At 45.1% G+C, this 26,278-nt stretch overlaps 1 protein-coding gene and 1 long non-coding RNA gene across 2 annotated transcripts in view; both read left to right on the plus strand.

Annotated features, from left to right (window-relative positions):
* The first annotated feature begins 273 nt into the window (after positions 1–273).
* Positions 274–6,021, plus strand: LOC116440632. The gene is made up of 2 exons (XR_004238713.1): positions 274–729; positions 5,681–6,021. It is a non-coding gene; the product is annotated as an uncharacterized LOC116440632 (long non-coding RNA).
* Positions 6,022–10,956: 4,935 nt separating this feature from the next.
* SLC35F1 (solute carrier family 35 member F1) overlaps positions 10,957–26,278 on the plus strand; it is a 230,306-nt gene continuing 214,984 nt past the window's right edge. The window contains exon 1 of the mRNA XM_032101556.1: positions 10,957–11,391. Within this exon, the coding sequence (XP_031957447.1) occupies positions 11,189–11,391 (203 nt within the window). The 5' untranslated portion in view covers positions 10,957–11,188. The remainder of the gene's footprint in view (positions 11,392–26,278) is intronic.

Below are 26,278 nucleotides of genomic sequence, written 5' to 3' on the forward strand. Positions count from 1 at the left end.
TTTTGCAGTAAAAGTAGTTTGAATTGATTGGATACAAAATTCCGCAGTTCCTAGTCATTTTACTGAATAATTGGTAAGAAAGTAAAAATAATGTACGTTTTTAGTAACTATTGGTTAAAATGTCTTTAAAAGGCTGTGTAAATCTTGATAACTGGTCTTTCTCGCTCTCACTCCTACTTTTCCTCCTTCCATGCTGTACCTGGGTCACGCTAGTGGCTCAGTTTCTCTGATAAGACTTAATAAACAACTATCTAAAAGCATTGAAACTACAGAAGACGTCTCGTTTTATCTTTTAAGCACCTTGCAAGGACTTTCAGCAAATTCTCTCCCATCAGGAGAGACTCGATTTACGGCATGCTAAAGTGTCAAATGGTGCTCCGTGTTCGACCTCCACGGAACGACGCAACCCAAGTTACTGTCTTGTCGTGACATATGGCTTGGACATGTGGCAGATTTTTATGATACAGGAGATCCTCATCTGGAGTAAATAACTATCCCATGTGCAGCTGTTGTACTGACCACTTGTGGTATTTTGAAGAACAGAAGAATTACCTCTCTTTAATCTGAACAGCTGACACTCACTGAATGACAGATGCTGTACTGCAGGGGACCTGTGGTTTCTTTGCTCCTGGACCACAGTACTGAGGCTGCATCTTGCATCAACCCATCTGCTCTTCCTTGTAACTTCGAAAGAACTCAGACTCAAATCCAGAGGGATTCAAGCACAAGGTGGGCTATGTTTTTTGTATCATAGATTTCCACTCTTTACTAGAAGTCTCGGATGTAAAATTTGGAATGTCTTTGTGCATTTCACAGACTTTGAAAAGACACTTTCCCTTCAGTAACATTAGCTTTGCTGCCCATTTTTCTTTCTGGTAAATTCTTTGGAAAGGCTGAGGCGGAGGGAGTTGAATCTCAAACTGCAAATGAAGTCTTTGCTTGTCCAAGGAAGGAGAAGACTCAGCAAGCAGAAAGGCTGGCATTATCTGGCAGGCTTTTCATAGGGCTGTAGGAAGTAGTTTACAGGATTAGTTGTCAGGCAATAAATTTTAATGGGTGCAAGTCAGTCTTCAAGTGATGCTGCGAAATATTTTGCGTGTCTATTACCCTTCTGGTACTTTGTCTCCAGTGCTCCTGTGCTGGGTTACTGAGTAGGAGAAAGCTGAAAAGCAGTCCCAGTCATCTCAACTGGATTTAAACTCTGTTACTCAGGCTGTGCTTCCTTGAGAAGGATTTCACAGTATGTACAGGAGCACATTATGGTGGGATTTACTTGCTTTTACTTCAACACAGGCATTATATCTGTCTGCTAAGTAGTTCTTATCACTGAGGATAGCTCTTGCTTCTGTTGGCATGGCAGTTAAATACTTTCCAGAATATGATAGGCATGTTCATTAAATCCAGTGTAGGAAGAAGCAAATCCTGGCTGCTTGTACACCAGGACAAGCACATTATTCATCCTGTTTCCCTGCTCTCTGTCTTAAGTGCAGAGCAGGGCGAGGCTTGAGCTCTGCAGTTTGGTACAAATGTGTGTAGAAATCAGAAGACCTGTGTTTACCAGAGCAGCTTATGCACCTGCAGCAAAAGTCTCAAACCAAGTAAAATTTCCACCCAAGTCCTGCATCAGCTGTTTAGCATGGGATCTAGTTGAACATGCTCTGAGAATAAGTTAAAAGGACCAAGTCAAGAGAAGTTAACATCCCAGTCAGCAAAAAGAGCTGAATTTGGTCCAGCGCTTTTGCCCATGGTCTCTGGCTTCCATACCTCTTTTCAAAATTCAGTGTTCATTCAGATAATCCTTTATTAACCATTAGCATGTTCTCAGACTGTATGTGGGACATGGCTTCTCTAATCATCAAATCTAACCTCTGGAATCAATCAGGATTAGCCATGGAAATAATTCCACTTTCCATGTATCCTTCTTTATCTTAAACACTGCTGATGATGCTGACATAATGACCTCATTAGGTGATACCTTCCTAAGCTCGAGTCATCCTGTTAATCATGTCTCCTGCCGCTATTTCAGTAATTCAGAACTAATATAATAAATAATAATTTAATAAAGCCTTCCACCTGACAGAAACTTTCATTAATCACCCAAAGAGTTCACCTATTTGCAAAGTGTGACTAGCAGGTGTGATTTTCTTGCCCCCAAAAGTTATGTATTTCATCTTTAATTCCTTCAGCACACTAGCTTTTGGACTTGGCTTAACAACAATCCCTCCTCTCATTCACTTGCAGAATTGCAGTTGTGTCTTGCCAACAAGGCCTGCAAAACAGAGTGACACATGAAAAAAAGATAACATGGAAAGGCACTTTACACTTTGGAAGGAGAACTTGTTAATACCTGGAGATCAATCTTTATTTTTAAAAGATTAAGACATTTCACAAAAATGTACCAGATATAAAGAATCAACAGAAACCAATAATAAATATCCTGAGAGAGTACTGCTTCCAAAGGAAGTATTCTGATTTTTATCTGGTTTTATTAGTTGTTACCTCTGTTGATGGATACACTAAAACAGCCAGTCAGTCACATACATACTGAATCTTACTGAGGCAATAACTCCAAGAGGTGCTCCTCTCTCCAGTCCATCAAGAAATATGGCAAGAGAGCTGAATTGCTGCTATTCCTACCAATAAATTTGAGTAATTAAGAATTTGCACTTGTCAAACACTTTGTTGTTGCTTTATTTACATACATTTAATTTTCATTCTTGAAGAATGCCATCTGGGACTAAGTCACTTTATAGATCCTCATCCTTTTGTGTTTATCTGTAACTTTATCCTAATAAAATGAGAAGCAGTGAAAAGGTTACTCTTCCCATCTATTTCCCCTTCTGGATTTTTCTGACCTGACAGTTACACCTACTGCTGAAACATAACTTGACACAGCTAAAATCCTAATTCATAGGACTGTAGGATAACTTTCTTTGGAAGAGAGCACAGAAAGACTCTGGTTCAACCTCCTGTGAGACCGGGTGCCTTGTGATTTCACTAGTTGGATCTTGAAAACCTCGAAGGATGGAGACTTTCTATCCTGGGCAGCCTGTGCCATTACTTGATGGAGTTAAAAAAGCACCTGGCTTGTTGTAGCCTCTACCCTAAAGATGCTCTGATTTGGTGGCTTTAGAGCATTGTCATACTAGAAAAAGAGCATGTTTGTTCTTGTATTTCCCACACTCTAGGACAGCCTCAAGGTGTAACCAGGATTCTGACAGTCCTGGGAAGTCTCAGGAAGTTAGAAGTGATAGAAAGAAGGAAAGGCAGTGCAAAGGTCAGTCGTTCTCCTCCCCTGTAGAATTAACTGAAGTGTTGCTGCATTGTCTGTCACAGATGTTTGAATCGGCTCTGGGAAGGAGGGACTGTGCAGGGGAGCTGAGGCAGGTGGGATATACACAAGGCCAGAGAGAGAAGACATGAGAAGTTTGGATAGATGGTGAAGGGTAGGCAGCATCAGCAAAGACACAGCTGTGGTCACAGCAGTACCATTTCAGATATCCGGACTGCGCAGGTGAAAGGAAGAGGGAAAAGCTAAACCTGCACCACTGTCATGATCACTGCCTGAAACACAACCCTTCTGCTCCTGTCTTCTGCAGCCTTTCCTCAGCTGGACATGTCTCCCCATGGCCCTGGGGGAGGAGGGAGAACCACACTGCACTTGCCTTCGGTCAGGGCTGGGGCTTCACTCCCTGGGATCTTGCTTGCATCTCCAGTGGGTTTAATTTAGGTTTCAGCCCTATCATTTTGTTTCCCTATGGGAGATATGACAGCAATAATTGGAAACCCAGAGACCTTTGGTGTTATTAACTAGGACAAAAGTCTGTCAATGAGATGTATTACAATACCACTAAGGCATACAATATGTATGGTTGGTTTTCTCTAGAGGTTAACACATTTACTGTTTGGGAAGCCCCTTTAATTTCTCCACAGTCCATCTAATGGCTTTTCTCCCTTACAAAATGAACTCTCATTTTTCTCCTGAGGTGATTTGCTTTAAATGTTGAAATCCTTTTTCAAAATGGAATTCTTGTCCAGAAAAACTGCTGTGTCACTTTGCCCTGGAATCTGGCAGTCCTGGCCTGTATCAGAAACAGTGTGGTCAGCAGGACCAGTGATTGTCCCCCTGTACTCAGTGCTGATGAGACCACACCTTGAATCCTGCGGTCAGTTCTGGGCCCCTCACTAAAAGAGAGCGACACTGAGGTGCTGTAGCATGACCAGAGAAGGGCAATGGAGCTGGTGAAGGGTCTGGAGAACAAGTCTTTCAAGGAACCACCAAGGGAGCTGGGGTTGTTTAGCCTGGACAATAGGAGGCTCAGGAGGAACCTTACTGATGTCTATAGCTGCCTGAAAGGAGGTTGTAGCAAGGTGGGGACTGATCTCTTCTCACACATAATAAGCAACAGGCTGACAGGACAAGTTGCACCAGGGGTAATTTAGATTGGATATTAAAAAATATTTCGTCGCTGAAAGGGCTGTTCAGCACTGAAAGATTGCCCAGAGAAATGGTTGAGTCACCAGCCCTGGCACTTGAAAGACATGTTACATGTGGTGCTTGAGGCCATGGTTCAGTGGTGGCCTTGGCAGTGCTGAGTCAATGATCGAACTTGGTAATCTCAAGGTCCTTTCCAACTGAAATGATTCTGTCATTCTACATCTCTCGCCTCTCACCCTGAGTGTTTGTTTGGACATTGCTTACCCAGAGAGGGTGTGGCCAGGAGGACCCTGAGATCACCTTATATGATCTCATGTACATCACAGGCCTCTACATTCCACTGAGCTACCTACTGCTATATGGAGATGGCGTGCTGAAACCAGGGCAGTGAAATGCCTCTCATTCCAAGGGCAACTTCACTCTTGGAAACCCAGGCCTCCCCCTGACAGATTGTTAATTATCTGGCATGCAAATGGACTAATAAACCACCTCTGCTGTGAGGTGTGTCATTTCCAAAAATGTTTCCCAAGTTGTGTGTCAAAGCATGCCTCCAACCTGCTCCCTGAGTCCGCCAGGCAGAGAAGATCCTGCAGGATTGGAGAGTTTTCTATTAAGTACAGATAAGTAAGGAAATGAAGCAATATTAGATTGTCATATTTCCCCTGAATGGACTTTTCAAGACTTGCTTCCTCAAAATCAAAAGGAATTGGTTTGATTTTTCTCATCTGTGTATCACATTTTCAGATTCCTGAACAGTAACAGGTTGAAAAGAGTTATTGTTTTTCCATAGAAGAACAGGATTATTTAAAAAACTTGTTATTTCTGGACAAGTAGAGACACTTAAATCAGGGCATGCTGAGGGCTAACATTTAATAATGCAATGAGGAAGGACAGGAATCACGCAATAAAACAAATAAAAGTAATTTTAATGTGGTTTATTGAAAAGAAAAAGTAGATGTGAAAGTGCTATTGAGCTGGACAAAACTGGCAACACATGATTTATTGTAAGTTCATTTCTCTTTTGCTACCAGGTTAGGGACTTCTTCCTGCTTGCTTTTTCAGTACTGAGTATCAGCAAGGGAAATAACAGCCTGCCTCCCCGCAGCTTCCTGAGCTGATGAGCTGATGAGCTGTTGCTTTTGAGATTCAGCTCTCTTTCCAGTCTGAGATTTTGAGTCTGTGAGTGACCTATGCTACGAGCAAAGCAGGAAAGTTAATACTGTTCTTAATTAATCTCTGCAGGATTCATTTATGTTTATGCAAATTTGGAAGAGGACAAGTAGGTAAACGTCTGCAACTGTCAAAAAGCTGCCGGTGATTGCACGGCTGCGACAACGTGCTGAAATGATTGCTGCAGCAGTGAAGCAAGGAAATCTCAAAGAAGAGGCAATCACATGTGAGGCAGGAGCTCTCCCCATTCTCCTCCAGAGAAACTGAGCTATTCCAGATGTTCTGCTTCTGAACTGCTTGTGAACCTTGTACTATTGTAAGCTCAGGCATTCGCAGATTATTTATTGTACTTTTTATTGTGCCTTTGCTGCTCACCCAAGGTGATGGAAATGAATAAATTCTATTTAATTTTACCTTTTCTGTATTGTATAATCTATCTTTTTTATATGGATGCAGCTGCTTGGTCTCAGGCTCCAAAGGTATTGCAATGCAATTCTTCCTGTCTCTGTGCGTGTGTGTGAATATTCCCCTACAAGAATGAAAATTATTAGCCAGTTGTTATATGCCCTCCTGCAACTAATGAAAAATATAAAGTATTTTTATGATGGATGTGAATAATAGGCATTGCCACCCACAACCTTCCTCACACTCTCTGCGATGCAGGTGGGGTGTCTCACATTGCATGCAAGGCAAGAGAGTGAGAACCAGTGGGGAGCACAGCTCTGTCTGTGCCTCCACGCTCCTCTCCTCTTGTTTCATGACATGCAGAGTTCTCACCTGGGAACTGTATGTGGGCTGTATACTGATATTCCCCACAGCTATGTTGCCTTTCTGTAGAGGTTCATGCACTAACGTGTATGAACAGACATGCTACGCTCACCATTCACGACAGATGACTTCTCACCTCGTAAGAAGTTGTCTTGTGAGGCCATGATTATCTGTAACAATGGCAACAATGGTGCCAAAATGGGACACTGGCACATGGAGGCTGGGGAATAACATGAAGGTTGTGCTGATATGCTCTACCCTTCCTTTTCTTTGTCATAGTCAACCTTCCATGTTGGAAACCCATCACCTCTGTGAATCTTTTTCCCATGTGTTGGGAGGTGGTTGGAGTAGGGTTTATTAGGACTCTCCTAATAAACTCTGCCCAAGAAGAGGCCTGGAAGGATTTTCAGCAAAGGGCTTTTGTGCACACCAACACTTCGGCTCCATGGCTGTTGCTTGTCTCCCAAAAGCACCATAACAAAGGCTGTCAGCATTTCCCGATGCAGCTCTTCCTGTAGAGATACCTGGGTTTCTTTCAAATAAGCTAAACAGAAGCACTACAGCTTCAGGATGGTGCTCAACCCAAACTCACCACAAATACGAATAACCCTTCTCTGGAGCACCATGCAGGAGCAAGTGGGATGAATAGCAGCTCTGAGCTAATGTTGATCCATCTGGTATTGCAGCAGAGTGTGTTAATGAAAGATCTCATTCCCTCCAGATGCAACTGTTTCATTCCAGAAATAAAGAAAAAAAGTAATATTTGATTTCTTAGTCATAATCAAGCAATGTTTTTATAAAATAAAAAGGTTCAAGATAAACAAAATGTTATATCAAATATTAAATTTTATTGTATCACCATAAAATTTATATATTCGATATAAATCAAAGAGCAAATATATAATAGTATTTCAGAGGGATGAAAAAGAGATTATGATTCTTCCTCTTGGCATCCTTGGGGGTTGATTGAGAAATGACAGGGCACGTCCTGTGTTGGCTAGAGCTGCTTCAGTACCTCAGTTTTCTCACCCTTGAAAAAATGTGATGGCAGTGTCTGGTTTGTCTGACTGAATCCCCACAGCAAGACAAACAGCCTTGAGAGTTACAACACCCAGAGCTGTTCCACAGAACTGCAACCATTGAATTTCGGGTTCTTTCCTTGGAGCTGGCAACCAAGGGATGCAAGAAAAAGCAATTTCAGCATTTCCAGGAGACTCAGCTGGAAAAGGAAAGACTGAGTTTAAAGTCTCTAAAATTTGGCTAATCTGACGTGAGAGCACAAGTCCTCACATCCAGGGAGACTGTTCAACCTACTTGGAGGTGTAGGCACATCCCTTTATAAAAATTTCTTCTCTATTAGCACTGTTGCCCTACTAACAAGTGTTACTGATACTGTATTGTCCCTCTATCTACTGGTTAGTGTCTAGTCCTGCCACAGGTCCTTCCAGGTCTCAAGCGGGATCAGAGCACAGCTGAAAGATCTGAGCCCCAGGAGAGGACTTCTCCATTTAGCTTAAGGATTGTGCTTCAGGCATGAGGATTTAGGCTTAGGCCAGGCCCCTGGGCAGTGTGTTAGGCAGTCGTTGAGGTTGCTGTTACAACAGCTCTCTATACCTTTATTGACAGAAACTCAAAAGTTAAAAGGACTTGGTCCCCTGTGAACCCTGGTGGCCATGGAGAGTTTTTTCCTTTTATTCATGGAGACTGTTGGAGAGCAAAAAGTCTGAGACAGTTCAGTGCCTTTGAGAGTCTGGGTTTAAACTCACATGACAATACTGGAAAACCTACACTTAAAATCAGATCCAATGCTAGAAGGTAAATTGCTTCTTCAGAGTAAACGACAAAAAAGAGTCATCAGACTAACCTCTAGTATGTTCACCTGGGAGGTGAAATGCTTAACAGAAAACAAATTTTCACAATTACACAGATTCTGTGCTTATATTCTGGTAAAACTACTCCAGCTGGGTGTTACATTAATGAAAATGCCAGACGTGCCACTGTTGAATGTCAACACGGGAAGTAGCACTTACAAGGGAGCTGAGCATGCTTAGCACTTTGCTTGAAATCAGGCCAGGTGTGCTAGGACTGTGAGGGATACTTAGCCACAAGAACAGCATCTTGAGCAATTATTAAAGTGTTAAAAAATGCTGCTCTCAATCAGTCCCTACTGATGGTATGATGCAGTCCACTGCTGATATTACTGAACAGAATGCATCCTGTATAATTGCTCCTCCCAGTAATTTCGTCTAATCATAGAAAAAACCCTGCATGGCTAAGCTGGAATATTAAAAGCATGACGCCATGGGATGGTGTAATGCTACTTGTGTGGTGTGGTAGTGAGTCAAAGTGAAAAGTAATTGGAAACAATTTCATTGGACACGGCAAAAGTTTGGCATCGTATTTATGATGGACCTGCATGTGCAATAAATTCATTTGTCACGATGGCAGCAGGGCTGTCTGCACAGACCTACAGTTTTTCTCTGCATTGCCGAATAGGGGGCTGCCAAATAAGGGGGGTGCTCTGAGGACAGGACCTCCCTACAGCCCCCCCGTTTATCGGCAGATCCCAAATTGGACTTCAGGTATGCATTCATTTGGTTTAATCAGGGGGAGCAAAGTTATACAAATACTGTTGTTGTGATCTGCTCAGCTGTTGGATTAGTCTGAAATGGCCACTGAGCACCCAGAAGCAAACACATTTCTGCCCTAAACCCTCTCCTGCCGTCACAGTGAGCACTTCCAGAGTACTCATCCAGCCGCAGTTTGAAGAAACAGCCTGTTTAACAAAGGGCATGGAAACGTTAACAAACAGGTGCTAGAGGTACGTAGGACACAGATGAGTGCGCGAGTCGGCGGATGCTACAGCTGGACCCAGGCGGTGCCGGCTCTCAGCACGGACGGCTGCCCCGGGCAGCCAGCCCCGCAGCTAACCTTGTACCGCCCGGCTGCAGGCACTGCAGCTTCCGAGCCTCTGTCCCTTCCACTTCCAAGAGCTGCCACAGAGAATGAACCTCATCTTCACTTACGGAAACATGCGGTTGCCATGGGGGGAATAGGAGAGAGGAGAATCTCTTAGTAGCATAATCCGATTCAACTGAGGTTCGGCTTGCGCTGAAAACAGCTGGCTTTTTGCCCAGAACAGAGAATGAACTTTACAGGATTTCGAGTGAGCGAGCCCCATCTTCAAAAGCATTCCTCTGGTAAAGCAACATGCTCCACCGGATCTTATCTGAAGACCTGTTAGACGGAGGCTGCTGAGGTACTCAGAGTAAATCGACATATTAAACATTGATATTGGCAAGAGGAAGAGTTCTACAAACAGACATTACCGACCTGAAATCTAGAAATTAAAAAAAAAAAAAAAAAAGGCAAATGTAATTTCAAGGATCACATCTATCTGATTTCCCTGGGGGACACTGCATGGCTTTACCACCATATTTCCCTGCTTTTGAATGTTCATCTCATCTTCACAGCTTTGTGTACGGTTCACACAAACAGAAATATACGGAAAGAATCCTTGACAAAAATAAGTAGAGGGGAACAATAGAATGAAGAAGGTGAAATATCACATGTATATAACTTACAGGACAGCAAAATTATCATGTAGTAAGTTTCAGAGAGACATGCTCGATAAAAAAGACACTTCCTCTGAGCCTAATTCAATTTTTGAAGTGAAATATCTTTATCTTTAGAGTAAGAAATATTGAACCCACGTTCATTCCATTTCTCTTTGGGGAATCTCCCAGTATTTGAAAGAGAGAAACACAACACTATAACAAGCCTCGCCCAGGCATGAACTTCAAGTGCACTGTCTCTATGAAAAATGTATGGAGCTCTGAACTTTACAGCGACTGCCATGCCTCCCTCAGTCCCTTACGTGCCTCTGGCAGTGTAAGAGCCAGGGCGTTGTTCAGAGGCGATTTTTTCTTTACACTTTTCCCAGGTCGCTGAAGACGACACCGGCCGTGCCGCGTTTCAGAGGACAAGTGATCGGCAGCTGCCGGGTGTTCGCACACCACCGGCCAGCTGGGAAGTGCCGTGCCGCCCAGCTGTGAGCATCCCCAACACAAAAAGACGACACCCCAAAAGAGACCACCCCAAAAAGACAACACCCCTGTGGAAACCGATGAGCATTTAACGGGGCGAATATCGGGGCTCCGCCGGCGTGGCTCCCCCTCGCCTCCCAGCGCGGAGCTCAGCTGGACGCCGGCACAGCTCGCCCGGCGGCCGGGACTCCCGCGGGACCGACCCCGCCCGCTGCCCCGGGGTCCCGGCGCGGTGGCCCCGCGGGGCGCGGGGGTCGCGGGGCGCTGCCGCCGCCGCGGGCTCCCCCTGGCGGCCCCGGCCGCGCTCGGCCGGCGGCACCGCGGCGCGCAAGGGCTCCGCCGCCGCCGCGCCGGGCTCCGAGGGACACCGAGGGGGCTCCGCGCCGCGCCGGACGGGCCCGGGCCGGGCCGTGCCGCGGCAGCAGCCGTGCGCCAGGGGAGCGCGAGGCGGTGGCGAGCGGGAACAAAGGGGATCGAGGCGGCGCAGCGGCGGCGGCTCCGCCGGGGGGAGGCACCGGCTGGGCGCGGGGGGTGTGGGAGGAGGAGGAGGGTCGCCAAACTGCTGCCACTTCGTCGGCCGTGAGCGGCACTCGCTGGCGGCGGCGGCAGCATCCCGCCCCTCGCTGCATGGCAGCCCAGTGAGGGAGGAGCGGGCGAGGGTCTGGCGCTGCCCGGAAGCCGAGGGAGCCAGCGCCGGCGGCAGCAGCGCCCGCCGCCCTCTCGCCGGGATGCGCCCCGCTCTCCGCTGAGGCGCAGCCCCGCCGCGATGCTCTCCCCTGAGCGCCACCGCCACCACCGCCACCCCCCGCCGCCGCAGCCGCCGCCGCCGCCGCACCACCCGCCGCAGCCCAGCCATGTCGTGGCCACCATCGAGAACCTGCCGGCGGAGGGCGGCAGTGGCGGCGGCAGGAGCGGCATCTCCGCGCCCTCCTCCAGCGTGCGCCAGAGGATCAGGAAAGTGCTGAACAGGTGAGGCCAGGGGATGGAGCGGGGCTCTGGCGGCACGGTACGGTGCCGCTCGCCCTGGGGCGCAGGTCCCGAGGGCAGCCGTCGGAGGGGCCCCGACCCAGCCCGGCCCCTCGGCGGGGTGGAGCAGCGGGGCACGAAGGCGCCGGCGGGGCGGCTTCTCTCGGCTCGGCTCGGCTCGGCTCGGCTCGGCGGGCTGGGCTGGGCTGGGCTGGCAGCGCCTTTCCCCACGGAAGCCCCGGGCGGGCAGGGAGCGACGGCGCGGAGCCTCCCCCGGCCCATTGTTGCCTCCGAGGCGGCGGCGTGAGGCGCCAGCCCGCGCCCTGCCCTCCGGTGTCGGTGCCGATCGCACCTGCCGTGTCCACAGGCACAACCTCCGCCGCGGAGCCCCCGCGCCTCCCGCCGGCTCCAGCTTTCCTGGCCCGTCACGGACAGGCTCGAGGCGGTGGGAGGAGGGAGCAGACATCCCCGCTGCCGCAGCCCGGCCGGTGGCGGAGGCGCCGCCGGGGAAGTTGGAGCGCGGGCGGCGGGGAGGGGGCGGCTCCGGGGGCTCCCGGCCGGGGTCCGCCAGCAGCGGCCGGGCGCGGCCTGATGCTCCGGGGTGCCGGGTGGCGTCGTGGGGGATCTTTGCCCGGTTCCGAGCAGCTCTCGTGCCCCGGGCGCGGCGCGCTGGGGCTGCTGGCGAGAGGCGAGCCGCTCGGTTCGCGTGTGGCTCACAGTGGTCAGTGCAAAGATGGGAAAGCTGCAGGGTACTCGGAGTAAATTATTTCACCGAAGGCACAAGAAAACCCTGGAACCATCTTAGTTAATCCTTTACGCTCCTCTCTCTGCCGGTTGTTTCTTTTGCACTGCATTTGATTAGGGCAGAGGGTTTTACTACAAAGCAGAGTCCATCCAGTGCCTAACTGGTTGCTCTTCTGCAGAAAGAGCTCCTGTCTGAAAAGCCAGCTGGAGCCATCACTTCTGCCTAATGACTCTTACGTGCTAAACAGAGCATTTGCAGCAATCGGATGGTGTCTACCAGCGTTGGCCTCATTGTCCCGGCTTTAGTTTCAGATTCGTGTAACATGGATGAGCTACTGAACCCAGCTCTTCTAAATGGGTGGTTTAGGTTTGAAGATGAAGGTCGTTGACCCTTACAAGATTTAAATATTAGGGAATTACAATTCCTACAAGTGTTACATTGTTAAAAATACATGAAGCTATTTGCTCTCAGAACATCCCTATTACACTCAGGTAATTAACTTACCATTCTAGGAGGATTCCCCAAAGCTTCAGTAGAAGAGGAAATATTTATCTTTTGTTATTTGAGCATGACAAGGGTTGAAAAGAAGTTGAAACAAGTAAGAGCTGCTTCAACTCAATTACACGTTTTCTTGTACATATGCATTTTGCAACTCTCAGTACAGTATGATTGACTCAATTCCTCAACCCGACAGTCCGATTCATCTTACACATCCTGTGCTTGCAAGATCCCACTCTCCTTCTGCTTGGTCATCCTGAGGTGTGTGCCAGTCCTGAAACAAGATGCTAGAGAAAAGATGTTTTCCCAGGGGCACCAAGAGAAATATGAAGATGTGGTGAAGAGATCAGATACAAAAGCAATAGGTTCTCCTGTGCAAGAGGGGTAGTAATGATCTCTGGGGACTCATCAAATTGACCACAGTCTTCATGGCTAGGAGGTGTTGGATTAATTTCTACAGTTTAAGCAGTTACCATGCTTATGCATGTACATGACTGAGCCGTAGATAAAGAGTCAATATTTATTGTTCTTTATATGTGATTGTATGATTGGAATGAGAATACCTAGGTTGTGGTGGGTTTTGTTTTGTTGGTTTTGTTGGTTTATTTCCTTTTTTTTTTCTTTTTTAAAGGGGGAAAGGGTAGAAATTTGCTCTGGTGACCAAAGTTCAAATCTGTTCTGATTCATAAACTTGAATCTAGAAATTAGATCTCCCATAGGCCAGAAAAGCACCCTAAGGAACAGGAGCCAGTCACTTTTTTGTAATTGTGTTCTTATCTTCTCCTCAAACATGAAGCAAGAGTAAAATTTTTCCAAATATATGTGATTTATGGAGAAGGAGAAGACTTGTTACTGAGATTTTTTAATTATTAGCCAATCCCACATTGTGTATCACTGGAAATTTTGCACAAGTTAGATTTCCTTAAGTTTCCTTCAACTTTACATGGGATCTAATGTCTCCATGTAACATCACAGCTTTCATTAGTATTTCTGTAGATACAGTGAAATGAATGCTAACACAATGCTTATAGTTTCATCTTCTGTGGGAGCAATAGCATGGGGGAAAAAAAGAAATATATATGCCATATCCCTAAAGAAGTAGGAAACCAGGACAAACCAAACATTGTCTTTTCCAATTGTTTTTCTTCTGGAAGAGGGTAACACTTTCTCTGCGCTATCTATACTTCTTGGGCACCATTTGCTTGAGACCCATAAGTGAAAGGTTCCTGTCTGACTCATTGTGTTTCTGTTTTCTGCTAGACAAAGTAGGGGATCTTCAGGCAGACATCAAAATTAAAAGGTTAACAGCAGCTGGGACTGCCAGAAACCTGCTTATGACTGGTGGAATCATAGAATGGTTTGGGTTGGAAGGGACCTTTAAAGGGTACCTAATCCAACCCCTGCTGCATTTAGCAGGAACATCTTCAACTAGATCAGGTTGTTCAGAGTCACGTCCAACCTGACCTTGAATGTTTCCTGGGTTGAGGCATCTGCCACATTTCTGGGCAGCCTCTTCCAGAGTTTCACCAGCCTCATCATCAAAAATTTCTTCCATTTATCTAATCTTTTAATTGAAAACCCTTGTCCTGCCACAAGAGGCCCTGCTAAGAAGTCTGTGCCCAGGGAGGGGACAGACTCTGGTGTGGTCAAGGAGGAAAAAGGCAGCAGGAGAAAGGCGACAGACACTGGCAGAAACTGATCATTGTTTCTTTCTCACTTTCTTTGTAGCAGTTCAGTTACCCAGACATTTGCTGATTCCTCAATTGCCTTCCATGGCAACTCAGGAATTAAACAATTAAAACAAATCAAAATTGTTTTACAAGCTTCACTTTCCAACCTCACCTCTCTGTTCACTCAGTAGATCTCGAGGTAATAGAGAAACACTGGAACAAACCCTGGAGGGTATTTCAGAGAGAACACACTGAAAGCAGAACTGATTGCCTGTAAAAATCCATTTCAGTGATCACAGCAAACACTGCACTCTGAAAAAAGTTGTCCATAACAACTTAAAACGCAAATTAAAACACAAAATTGAATGGTTAGAATTATGAAGGACTGGAGATGTTCAACAAAATTATGGGATTTACTGGAATAGTTTGTATATAAATTCTGGGCTGCCAGTGATGGTGAACAGGGCCTACTGCAACAGGATCAAACTTGCTGTTTTCCTTGAAGTAGTTGTGGTGCTTAGGCACATGGTTTAATGGTGGACCTGACAGTGTTGGGTTGATGGCTGGACTCAAGGATCTTGGAGGTCTTTTGCAACCTTAATGATTCTATGGTTCTTAGTTGGGAGAGGATGGCTCTGAGCTGCTGTTGCATTAAGGGGAAATGCTGTGGTGATTACATACTGCAGATGTGTTCCTGGACCTGTGACTCACACCCATGGTCCATAAATCCCATGCGCAGGGCCCTGTCTGGTACCTTCCTTGTGACATTTGCTGAGTAGGTGTCCCTGACTGACCCTGCCCTGCTATGTTGCAGGGGAGAACAAGAATAATGATGGCTGCTTGATTGCTTGCTTCCCCAAACTTCTGTGAAGCCAAAATAGGACTCCACCAACTCTATCTCCTTGTAGAGGACCACTTAATAAGCAGTGACTCACCTGCTCCTCATTGACTCCCACCTCTAGTGGGAAGATAGAAAATAAATAATGTGGTTGGGGTTCTGTGGTTCTCTGTGCCTCCGCCCCAGCACCTACGTATTTCAGAGATACCTGTTGGTGTGTCTCAGCTCGCTCCATCTGGCTGTATTCCAGCACAAGAGGTGGCTTGTCTCCCTTTCTTACACTTCCTGGGTGATCTGAAGGGCAGAGACTCACCTGGCAGATGCTACCTGTGGCACCTGAACTAATTTACAGGTTGATCTTACGTTGGGAAGTCTGTCACCTCTTGAGAGGAGCTGGACAGACAATAAACGTTGCTGAAACACAGGGGGAGCAGGTTGCCAAGTAATCTCTTTGGGGGATTCTTGCAAATTGTCTCCAAATGAGAGCCAACTAGTGAGATACCTGCTTATACATGGACATTATCTCTGTAGTCATGGGCAGCAGGACGGGGAGGGAAAACAAAGTTTCTGCAAGCAAAATGAGTTAATATCTTTAGATACTATGACAAAGTTATTTTAGCTAAGTAAATGAGATTATTCGTGGAAACAAAAAATACTGTAGCCATGTCAGTGAACTCGGGTCTCCAGAGAAATGTCTAAGGCACTGCTATTGTATTGCTTTCCTTGACAAGGACTTTTTTAGAAAGCTGGATGGCACATGCATTTTTCTGGGTTTACCCACTTCTATCTCTTAGTGCTTCCTTAAGGAATACTAGCTGTAAAGTCTAGCTGTGCCTTATCTTGCTGTTTCAAGGTTGTCTTCATGGGCTTCTTCTTGCTGGCAGTTGCTGAACGGCACTTTGTATTTCTCAGAAGTTTCCTAAAAATCATATCAGAATATTAGACACATACTCAACTTGAGTCAGAAAACGGAATAAGAGTTATTTCAGCCATTCAGTCGCATCTCGTCTCTTAAATAGCTTTGTAGTTTTGTTCTCTGCACTAGTGAGTTGCCAAAGCTGTCTATGGAACAGTGTGACTTTCTCTGCATCTTTGCTCACTTATTTAGTTTTATCAAATAAATTTCAGCCTTGTGCATAAAGCCAGTGCAAGGTGTAATTCCTGTCTTAGGAGAAGGAAGAAAAAAATGTTTCTAATAAGTATAATTCATTAAACTAGGCAGTGATTTATTGAACAAAATTATCTGAAAAAAAGCAATTTAGAGTCTTTTTGAAAGAAAGCTTGTCTGTTTGGGTGCAGTCTGAGTAAAACTTTAGATTTTTTAGTATGTTACTGGCCCAATTCATCCCTGATACTGGAGTTGAGAAAGAGTTTGGCCCACTAGCTGACTAACTTTGAACTTGAACCGTGTGTCAAAGCTACTAACTCTTCAGAGATGGGAGCTGTTTAAATGGCACTGCAAGTATCAAAAGCTATAACCCAATGTGGTTTTTTTTTCTAATAATGCGCACCTGCATAATAAATCAGACACAGGGATTTTATGTACTAAAAAGAACTTGGAGCTGAATAATAATAAAATTGAGACAATGTGTTTCATTGCCCCAAAGCAAAAATGTCTTTCAGTTGACTGATCAGAGAGGCAAACAAACCAAATAATTTATGGCATTTTTCTTTAATGAAAAGCAAGTCAAGGATCAAACATATCATTTTTGAATCCAAGAAAAGAGTGAGTATTCATGACCTTCAGTTGCTTTGCTTTCTTCTTCAAAACAAAAGAATTTGCTTCCTTTGGGATTTTTTTTCTTAAAAAGTACAAATAGCTCCTCAAAGTCTACGCAGAATAACAGTGACTGTAGAAAAATGAGCCCGAGCTCCATTCGGATAGCCACAGTTCTCCTTTTAGGTAAGAATATTTATACCATTCTGAAGTAAGTCAAAGAAAATGAGATCAGAGCATAGATAAAGCAACTAGGTTGGCTTTCTTGTGCCTGTTAGTATTATTCTTTCTGGTCGAGGAAGGGGAAGGTCATATCTGCCTGTAGGAAAGCATCCTGGCAGAGGATAAAGAAATGAAGTGATGAAAAATTGTCCACTCTTTCCTTTTCTCATTAGTTCACTTGTAATCGCCATTTTGTAAGCAAATGACTTCTGCAAATTAGCTGTGTTCCCAATAATTTGGGTGCATAAGGGAAATACCTGTAAAATGGGAGAAAAATATGCCCTTTCCCTTCTCCAAACAACTAATTTCAGTGAATGCATACTTACTTATTGGCATGCCATAGTACATTCAAAATGCTTTGATTCGAGAGCAAAGATCAGCTAAAGTACAAAAAGCTTCCATGTTGTTGATGTAGCATGCATTGGAAATCTGTCCAAATTTGGTTTCAAAGTGTCTGAGTGTCATTTCCTAACAGGTTTAGAAGCTGGGATTGGAAAGCTTTGTCCCTTGTGCCTTGTTTTTGCTCCTGAGAATTTGCACTTTAGGAGACACAAGCCTTGCTGGTCCTGTTCTGAAGTAGGAATTGTTTGAAGTGATGTGATATGGTAAGTGCACTGTAATCCAAACCCAACAGCCCCGGTACTGATTGGGAAAAGACTTTCCCTAGGAGGGACAATTGGGCAAGGCAGGATATGTGGGTGTCTTCTGTCTACCTATGACGTTCCAAATGCCGGCACTTACTGGGTGCCTGTCTGTAAGTGGGAATTTTTGACACTGGCCGTGCTGTGGGCTTTGGGAAGGGGTTACTGCCTCTTGAACTAGGGGGGTTTCAAAGGAGCAGCACCATAAATGGCTCCATAGAGAAAGCGGGAGGAATGGACAGAGTGGCTCTTATGGGATGGACAGAGCAGCTTTAATGTGCTAATAAGGGGAAGGCCAGATGCCAGCAGCAATCAGAAGGGCTCTTTGTGGCTCTGTCTCTTTGGAGATGGCTGGAGTCTCTGTCCTTATCAGGGTTGTTTCTGCAGGCAGAGGGAAACACTGGAGCTATTAGTGAGGTGTTCCCTTCCTTTAAATCAGCAGATAGCCTTACAGATTAGCACTTGAATACTGATTAGGGCTAATTACCAGGAAAGCTTAGGAAAAAGAAGTTGCTGAAGAAGCTTGACATAGAAAACTATAAAAAATCAGCCCCCAAGCCCAACAACAACAGAAATCACGTGCTCAAAGGCTTGTGAGCTGAGCTCAAACTCAGCTGAAATCACCTGTTGCAAGAACAGCTGAATGGGGACTCATAAATTGCCATGACTATAAAGTGTGTAAGTATTGGTGGTTCTGAGATTCATGTTGTGAACTGCCTACTCTACCTGTCTGTGCTTATTTATGTCTGTCATCCATCTACTGAGACTTTGCCTGAAAACACTTCAAGTTTTGAAGTAGTCTTTCAGCTTTCTCTGACTTGGTTTCTCTCATGACTTAAGAAAACATTTATTCAATACATATTCACTCTCAGTCATCTTTCTCAGAGACACCAAACAATTGAGGTAGCAGGTTTGACTCCCATGCATCACCTTTTCCTCAGTGCAGGAGGGAGCATCCCCACAGCCTGGCCATGCTTGGCGAGCGCACAGGTACAGCAACACTGTGCCGTACATCTGCAAGGAGTGTGCCTGCTTTTGGGGATGTGCCATGGCACATGGGAATAACCAAATCATTTCCTAGAGGAGGTGGGTGACCCTTGATCTCACCAGAAAGGTATGTCTACAAATGACACCATGCAGGCTCCACAGTAAAAAACAGGGACACGTATTAAGCCATTCTTCTGTTTGTAGCCAACACAGTAACTTCAGTCCGTAATTTGACATTCCCTTTAGGGTGGTGGTCACCTTTGCTTCCTCACACTGCCTGTTCCCCATGTAATGTGAGAGATCACACTCCACCTTCAGATAGGTCTGACCTGTGGCAACCTGAAGGAACTTTGGAGCTGGGTAGCGAATCTTCTCTTTGGCTATAACATTTTTCCCATCAGAAAATGTAGATGAGTCAAAACCTTGTCAAGAAGGATTGGTCTGTCTCAAGACTGCCTGTTCAGTAAGGTTTCTTATGTCCGGTGTCGCGTTGATTTTGGATAGTAAAGTGCCGCGACCTTCCCAAAAGCGCCTCCAAGGAGGAAGCCTCTCGGTGCAGCCAGCACACTCGCACACGCACACACACAGGATAGCTGGCAAAACAGTCCGACGATGAATGAGCAGGAAGAGTCTTCACATGGGGCTCTACAGGAGAGATTTAAAGCATCCGCACTCGTGCAAGGTTCCTGAGAAAATCCGGGCAGAACTATGGGGGGGTCCAAGGTGAGGGAACCAATCGAGGAACTCTGAGGGCGTATCAGGTAACAAGGGGTGTGGCGGCCAACAGAGCCAACCAGGGGAGCAGAACTGGGGTATATTAACATAACCAAGCATTCTGGGGGAAGCTTTTCAGTCACCTTAAGCTAGAAAGGAACCTAGGACTTATCCCACCGTAGGACTCCTTTTGCTCCTTGTCCAGCAGGCCCACCAGCCTCCACAGCCCAGACCAGATTTTTTGGGATGGAGAGCAAGTAAAACTTCATGGTAATCTGGTGATGGGAGTACTTATGTAGGAGACCATGTTTAACTCTGCTTTGCTGCATCTCTGAAGGCTGCTGTGAACACATGTGCTGTGAGGTTCCCTTGGGATGAAGAACCTCAAAAGATCATGGTTTTGTCCTAATGCAAGACATGAGAATTTTTGAATATTGAAAGTTTAGAACTAGAAGATGCTTTTTTTTCCCCTGCAGCTCATCTTCCAAGGCCTTCCTGGCTTCAAGGTGTTCATTTACAAAAGCTACTCTTGCAACAGATTGCTGCATCTCTAATACAGATAAATTAAGTAATTTATGTCCAATAACAAGACTATAACCGTAGTGTTAATTTCAACCTGTAAGCCAGTATTAGCTGATAATGGAATGAAAACAAAATTTGAAACATTTATAGTGATGGTCATTAGTTTACTTAGTCCTCTTTGGTGTTCATTTGTCAAAGAAGCTGTTGTGTGTGTGTCCAGAAGCTTCACTGTATGTAATTCAGCTGCACTGATTTTAAAAGGGTGCTATCTTCTGTGCCACATTTATTCTCATTAGTTTTCTTATCTGGCAAATGTTTTTTGATGGCAGTTGGCTTTTTCTGCTTTCCATTTGGTAGAAATGGAATATGAGTCAAGAGGGGTGTATGTTTCCCCCTCTTTAGTGAAATAGAGAAGAAGCCATTGGTATTGTCTGAGGGAGATACCAGAATCCGTTCCTGCTCTGATACCTCTTAATCAGCTCTTTGAAGCAGAAGAGAGCTCCACAGCTCCACTCCTGGATCTCTCCAGCCTAATAACTAAAATTCTGATCCTTAATGTAGCCTTGGGATGGCTATCTCAGAGGTTTTCAGGGGAAGGGGGAGTTTGAGGGAGCTGGGATAGGCTAAATGAGAGTGGTGGCTGCAAAGTAGAAGTAGGGGGAGTTCTCTCTCCTTTTTTTGAAGAAAGGAGGTAGATGTCTAACTCTTCAAGAGGAGGCCTGATGTGAGTCACTGAAAGGTAGGGGCCAAATGCTCCAAGGAGGGGTAAGGCATAAGCTGTACCCTGTCCGATGCTTTCTGGTTTTTACCAAGATTTCAGTCTTTGTCTACCCAGCCACTCTGTGGCTTTCCCAGGGTGCAGTATTATTCTGCATGGATCTTCTGTTTTTTTTTTTTTCCTCTATGATGGTAAGGCAAATGCTAGAAAATAATTATTAAAATTAAATTAATTACCTTGTGATTATTTTAAGCCCTGGTGTTTTATGGAGTTTAAATAGCTCTGTATTTCCGGTGGCTTCTGCAGCCTGCTTTGGGCCATTTGCCTTTGAAATCTCTTCTTACTAGAAGCTGAGCACTGTAATGAACCTAAGGGTTTCCTTCCTGTTGCTCCTTTCCTTTTCTCTCTCTGCTGCTGCTGTTACAGACATGAAATGCTTTTGATTATGTTTTTTTTAACTCCCTGCTGCCAGTATATTGGGGTCTGTAGGGATTGTCCTGGGTAGATTGAAAGTGAGAAAGGACAGCAAATAGCAAGTAGGCTGGGAAGAGTTGAGCAGGGAGCTGGAAAATATTTTAATGGGTATGGGATTTGATACTTGAAGGAAATAAAACTTTAATGTTGTAGATATAATTTTCATCAGGCTGGGTATGAGGATTAAGTACCCTCAGGCAGAAAAAGTTTCCAAGCTTCATGCAATATAGTGGGGAAAAAGCCATCACCCAAATATACGTAATGATCAATTAAAGTGCCTCCTTTTCCTGCGTAACCTACCAGATATCCACAGGTAACTTCCAGTCAGATTTTGGATACCTGACCTCTGCTGTCAGGTGCCTGATTTGCTGAGTGGGATGCTTTGTAGAAAAAGCATCACCATTTGCATTTTCACCATTTGCAGAAGTGCTGTCCAGCTTGTCCCAGAGCAGACAACACCTCTGGGTAGTCCTGGAGACCTTGTTCCATTGCTGCCTCCTCACATTCTTCTGCCAAAGCTTCTTTGCTTTGATTTATTGCTCACCAGCATTTTTTTGACAGTATACTTCAGGGGTTTCTTTTTGGGTCCAGTTTGTGGTGAGGGAATCACATCTTCAAAGACATTCAGTAGATTCCAGAACACTTGGAGGATTTAATCCAGAAGCACAGGGGCAAGGTGGTGTCATGGTTATCATACATGTATGATAACCTCTTACTGGCGCTAAAAAGGAAAATTCCAGGTTTTCTCTCATTTAAATGTAAAGGCGACAGCAGAACAACTGTTCAGCACCAGAAATGCACTCAAGGACTGAGGCAGAGTGGTCAAGGTAAGGTGCAGTGCCATGTGATGGTGGTTGAAGGGTTGCCAGAAATGGAAGAGTAACATTGGATTTATATTAACCAAGCAAAATCTCTGGGCTTCAGAGTTGCTCTTGCTCTGGGGAGGTTACTTGAGTTTAAGACACCAAGTAATACCCTAGTAATTCACTCGAAAATTTCTGTGTCTGTGACTGTGTGTAAGCATGTGAGATGTTTTAGTTACCAAAAATCAACTTCCCATCATAAATAAATAAATTCTAGCACATTCCAACTTGTAGAAGAATTTCTGTTAAATTTGATGTCTGAAATTGTTCATACATATTGATTTGGTATGCATTACTGTGTTAATGGAACTTATTATTACTCAGCTAGATTAATTTATTAGATTTATCCCTACATCACAACCTATAGCTGCATTGAGACATGAGCCCACAGAATCAATACCAATTTCTTTTCTCATTTATGAATGTTCTTACTGACATCCAAAACACTCTTACACTCAAGAGTATTTAGCTGCCATTTATTGTGAAGCATTACACTCCGACAATTTTAAATTTGTCTTTTTTCTTTGTCCTTTAATGATTGTTTTTTTCCATTTATGTGGGCACTTGTTTGATCAAAATGCCATGCATCAAGCATTAAATGAGTCATGATCGTAATCCAGTCATTGGGACTAGCAGCAGCTTAGGTGTGCAAAATTAGGGCTCTGAGACCAGACCTAATCTTTGAGATGCGTTTTGGCTGCTGTTCCGTGTGGCAGGCCCAAAGTGGGAGAGGGAACAAAGGTACAAATGTAACTTATCCTAAGCTGCCTGCCAAATGTAGTGTATTTGCATGTTTTTCTTTGAGCAGCAGCCATGCGTGCATTTATCTTTCAGAAGCAGCAGTGTTTGGCTGAGGAGCAGTTGCAGAGACCAGCTGAAATGGGTAACTGATGTGGAGCTCATTCACTTGCTTCCAGAGCTTGAGCTATTGAAAGCTCATGGTGGGAGGTGAGAGAAGTGGGGTCCAGAAGAAATATGGGGTAAGAAAGGTATTTGATCACCTCTGCCTCTGCTGCAGTTCAAGGCTGGTAGACAACGCTGATGGCGGGGAGAGACAAGTCTTCAGACAGTCCTAACACCAGCATTTCTGTTCCCATCACAGCTCCAGTGGTGCTTGGGGATAATGTCCTTCCTTCCTCTGGCTGGACCAGAAATGTTCTGTAACTCTCAGGAAGAGAACTCTAGAGAATGGTTGGTCTCAGCCCAGCCTTTAAATGCAATTCTAAGCAGCTCACCAAACATTTATGTGCAGAAATCTCCAGCAGCTGCATACACACAGAGATAATGTTTCACCCAGTGGCCTGTAAGGTGAAACTCTGTAAAAGCACTCTTCTCCAGACAGTCTTTCCTTCTTGTTTTCCAGAAAAGGTTGCTGTATTCACTGAGTATACTGCTTATCTGATTAATTTTTGGCTTCTATTTAACTGTTGCTGCTGTAGCTGCTGCTTGTGCACCACTGCAGTTACTGGGTATTAAAAGCTCAAGCCTGAGAAATGAAGTACAGCATGCACAAAACAATCAACCAGGTGATAAAGGCAAACTGAGGGAACAAAAATCACCCCCAAAAATATCATATATAAGTATGATACAGAAGTAGGCATCAGAGTTAAAAAAACGGTGAGTTGCCCCATGAATACTGTCTGCCTGATCCAGCTGTGGGGTTTGGGACCAAAGCTAGAGCAGGGTGATTTGTGTCATCCTCACTGTGCATGGCTAAAACTTACAGGACAGCTGGTGGACAAAATGTATCTTGACCAACTTGTGCAGTGCAGGACAAGGAGGGGTGGGCTTTTGCCTGTTTTGTTTTCAGGAGAAGCTGTATCGCAGCAGCAGATGAGGGGAAATACTGTGATTTAAAGGACTTGGAGAGAAGTACATACAGTAGCTCCTGATTTACAGTTCAGAATTGGACACCAATTGGTTTTTTGGCCCTGGGCAAATCTCTCAACCTCGCTGGGTCTGGTTCAGCACCTGTAAAATGGGGACAATTAAACTTAACTACCTGGAAGAGTTGTTGATTAGTTAATGCTTGTAAAATGCTACACAGTGCTATAAAACAGTGCATAGTACTCAGAAGCATCTGGTTTGCAGTTACTATAGTGCTTCTCTGAAACTTTATGGGCAAACTTTGCCAAGAAACGAAATGATTAATGTGTGCAGTACATTGTAGGCATTGGGAGATGAGGGACAGACAGCTTTTCAAAGGCAACTAACTTTCCTGAGGGTACCTCCTGTCAAAATACAAGAGGAGGTTTCCCAACAGCACCTGAAATGGCCTGGCACTTAAGGCAGAGTCAGGTGAATTTGGGGCGGCAGAATGAGGCTCGGCAGGTGGCAGAAGAGCTCCTTGTTCCACTCCTATCTTCTTGTTCATATTCTTGACCCTGTCCCCAGCTTCTTCCCTCTTTGTTGTGCTGGTGGAACCATTTGCACAGTGGCATGGAAAAACAGGTTGGTGGTTTGATTTAGATGGGGAAAAAAAAGGGAAAAAGTTTCTGCTGTTGTTGGTTTGTATTTCCAGATGGATCTTCTCTCCAGTGTAGGTTATCCTGTGGCTACACACACATGGACAAAGAGACTGGTACATGGATGAGAACAAGTGGAGTCTGAGGCAGCTGAAACTCTCCTGACACATCTCATCCTGGAGATGATCCCACGAACCATGTTACCCAGACACAAAAATGTTGCCATCACAGAGCTTAGAGGGTGTGTTAGTGAGCTAACCCTTTTTCCTGGCTCCAGAGACAAGTTACACTGATTTCATTGGAGACGTGTATGGCAGCAGAGAGCAATAATTTGGTGAAAAGCTGATCCTGGCTGAAGCTCATCACATTGTATGTGAAACTCTGCTAACAAAAGGGAAGGAGCTAAGAATGTGCTAGAGATAAGCTTGCAATAATTTCTGAGATTTGCATCTTGACTATTATTTGAGATACTTACAATATGAATATGTGCACTACATGAATAATGCACGTGCATACACATGTTGATTTGGTTTAATAGGAGACTTAAAACAAACAGAGGCAGTGATGGAGGGAAGAAACCATTTCCAAATCCATCACTCCTTTGTTGATGCCTAGAAATTATTGAGAGGGTCACAAGTTACCTCATGTGAAGATTCAACTTCTCAGTCATTTCATAGAGCTAGGTAAGATAAACATGAGCTAAGGCTGAGGAATATGTTTGTTCTTAGCAGAGCATCATGAACTGACAAAAGGAGGTCGCACTTCTGTCTCTTCCCTGCTCCTGGCCAAATTGCTCCTTCTGCTTTTGCTAAGCCAGGTCTGGTTTCTGTCACAGGCAGATCACTAAAATCACAGATCATTAACCTGGCTGAAAAAGGTTGCTGTTGTAGCTGGGCTTTTAGCAAACATTTGATTAGACTAGCCTGGACTGATGATGAAAGAAAGGAAGGAGGCTGTGAGCAGGGAGCATAGAGGAGCAAGAGCAGAGGAGGTGAAAACAGGGATGGGAGGTAAAAGAAACTGGAAGGAAGGACAGGAAAGTATATCTTTCTGTAGTCTCAAGCTTTTTATTTGGCTCATCTGTGTTGTAATACCATGTCTGAACTAACTGGTTATTGCTAAAGTCCTCAGCTTCCTCCTGCCCATGCTGTCCTGCTGTCATGGGTTAGCTAGCATAGTCTCGGAAGTGATGTTCTCACGAAGCAGTGCTTACAGCTTCCCCCATGACCTGATAGAACCTATCAGTGGCCAGTTTGAATATGGACAATTCTTTAAGCCACTTAAAATTGTGACCGTGTCTGTGATACACACTTAAGAATAGATAAACTCCCCCCCAGCTCTCTCTCGTTTCTGGTGCTGGGACAGGTGGGCCCTGTGTGGGGGCCAGTGCCGGGCTGGGCCATGGCCATCCTGGAGCCATGGGCCCTGTTCCACCTGTGGAACCCCCCCACAGCCTTGCTGTGGGCAGCAGGGGCAGCTCGGCTCCCCCCCCCCCAGTGATAAGCCACATTCCAGCTGCAAGGCTGAGGTGAGATTAACCCTTTTAGTGCTGTGAAGAGCTGAAAACCTGAGGGAAGAGAAAGAGGAGATGCTTAAAGCTGAAATTCTGTTGTGAAGCTATGATATATCAGAGTATCCCGCTGTAATTTCATGAAGATATGGGGGGTGGAGTGTTCAACTTGTGAGCAAAAGCACCTGTGCTGAGATAGGCAGATGCTGACGCAGCTGTAATTTCATGAGAAGTTTGGACAGGGAGAGATGGACCAGATGAGGACTTTTGCTCCAAATGGGAAAGGAGAAAACCTCAGTTCCTAGA

The sequence above is a fragment of the Corvus moneduloides genome, chromosome 3 (assembly GCF_009650955.1).
Source record: "Corvus moneduloides isolate bCorMon1 chromosome 3, bCorMon1.pri, whole genome shotgun sequence".
NCBI classification, from domain to species: Eukaryota; Metazoa; Chordata; class Aves; order Passeriformes; family Corvidae; genus Corvus; species Corvus moneduloides.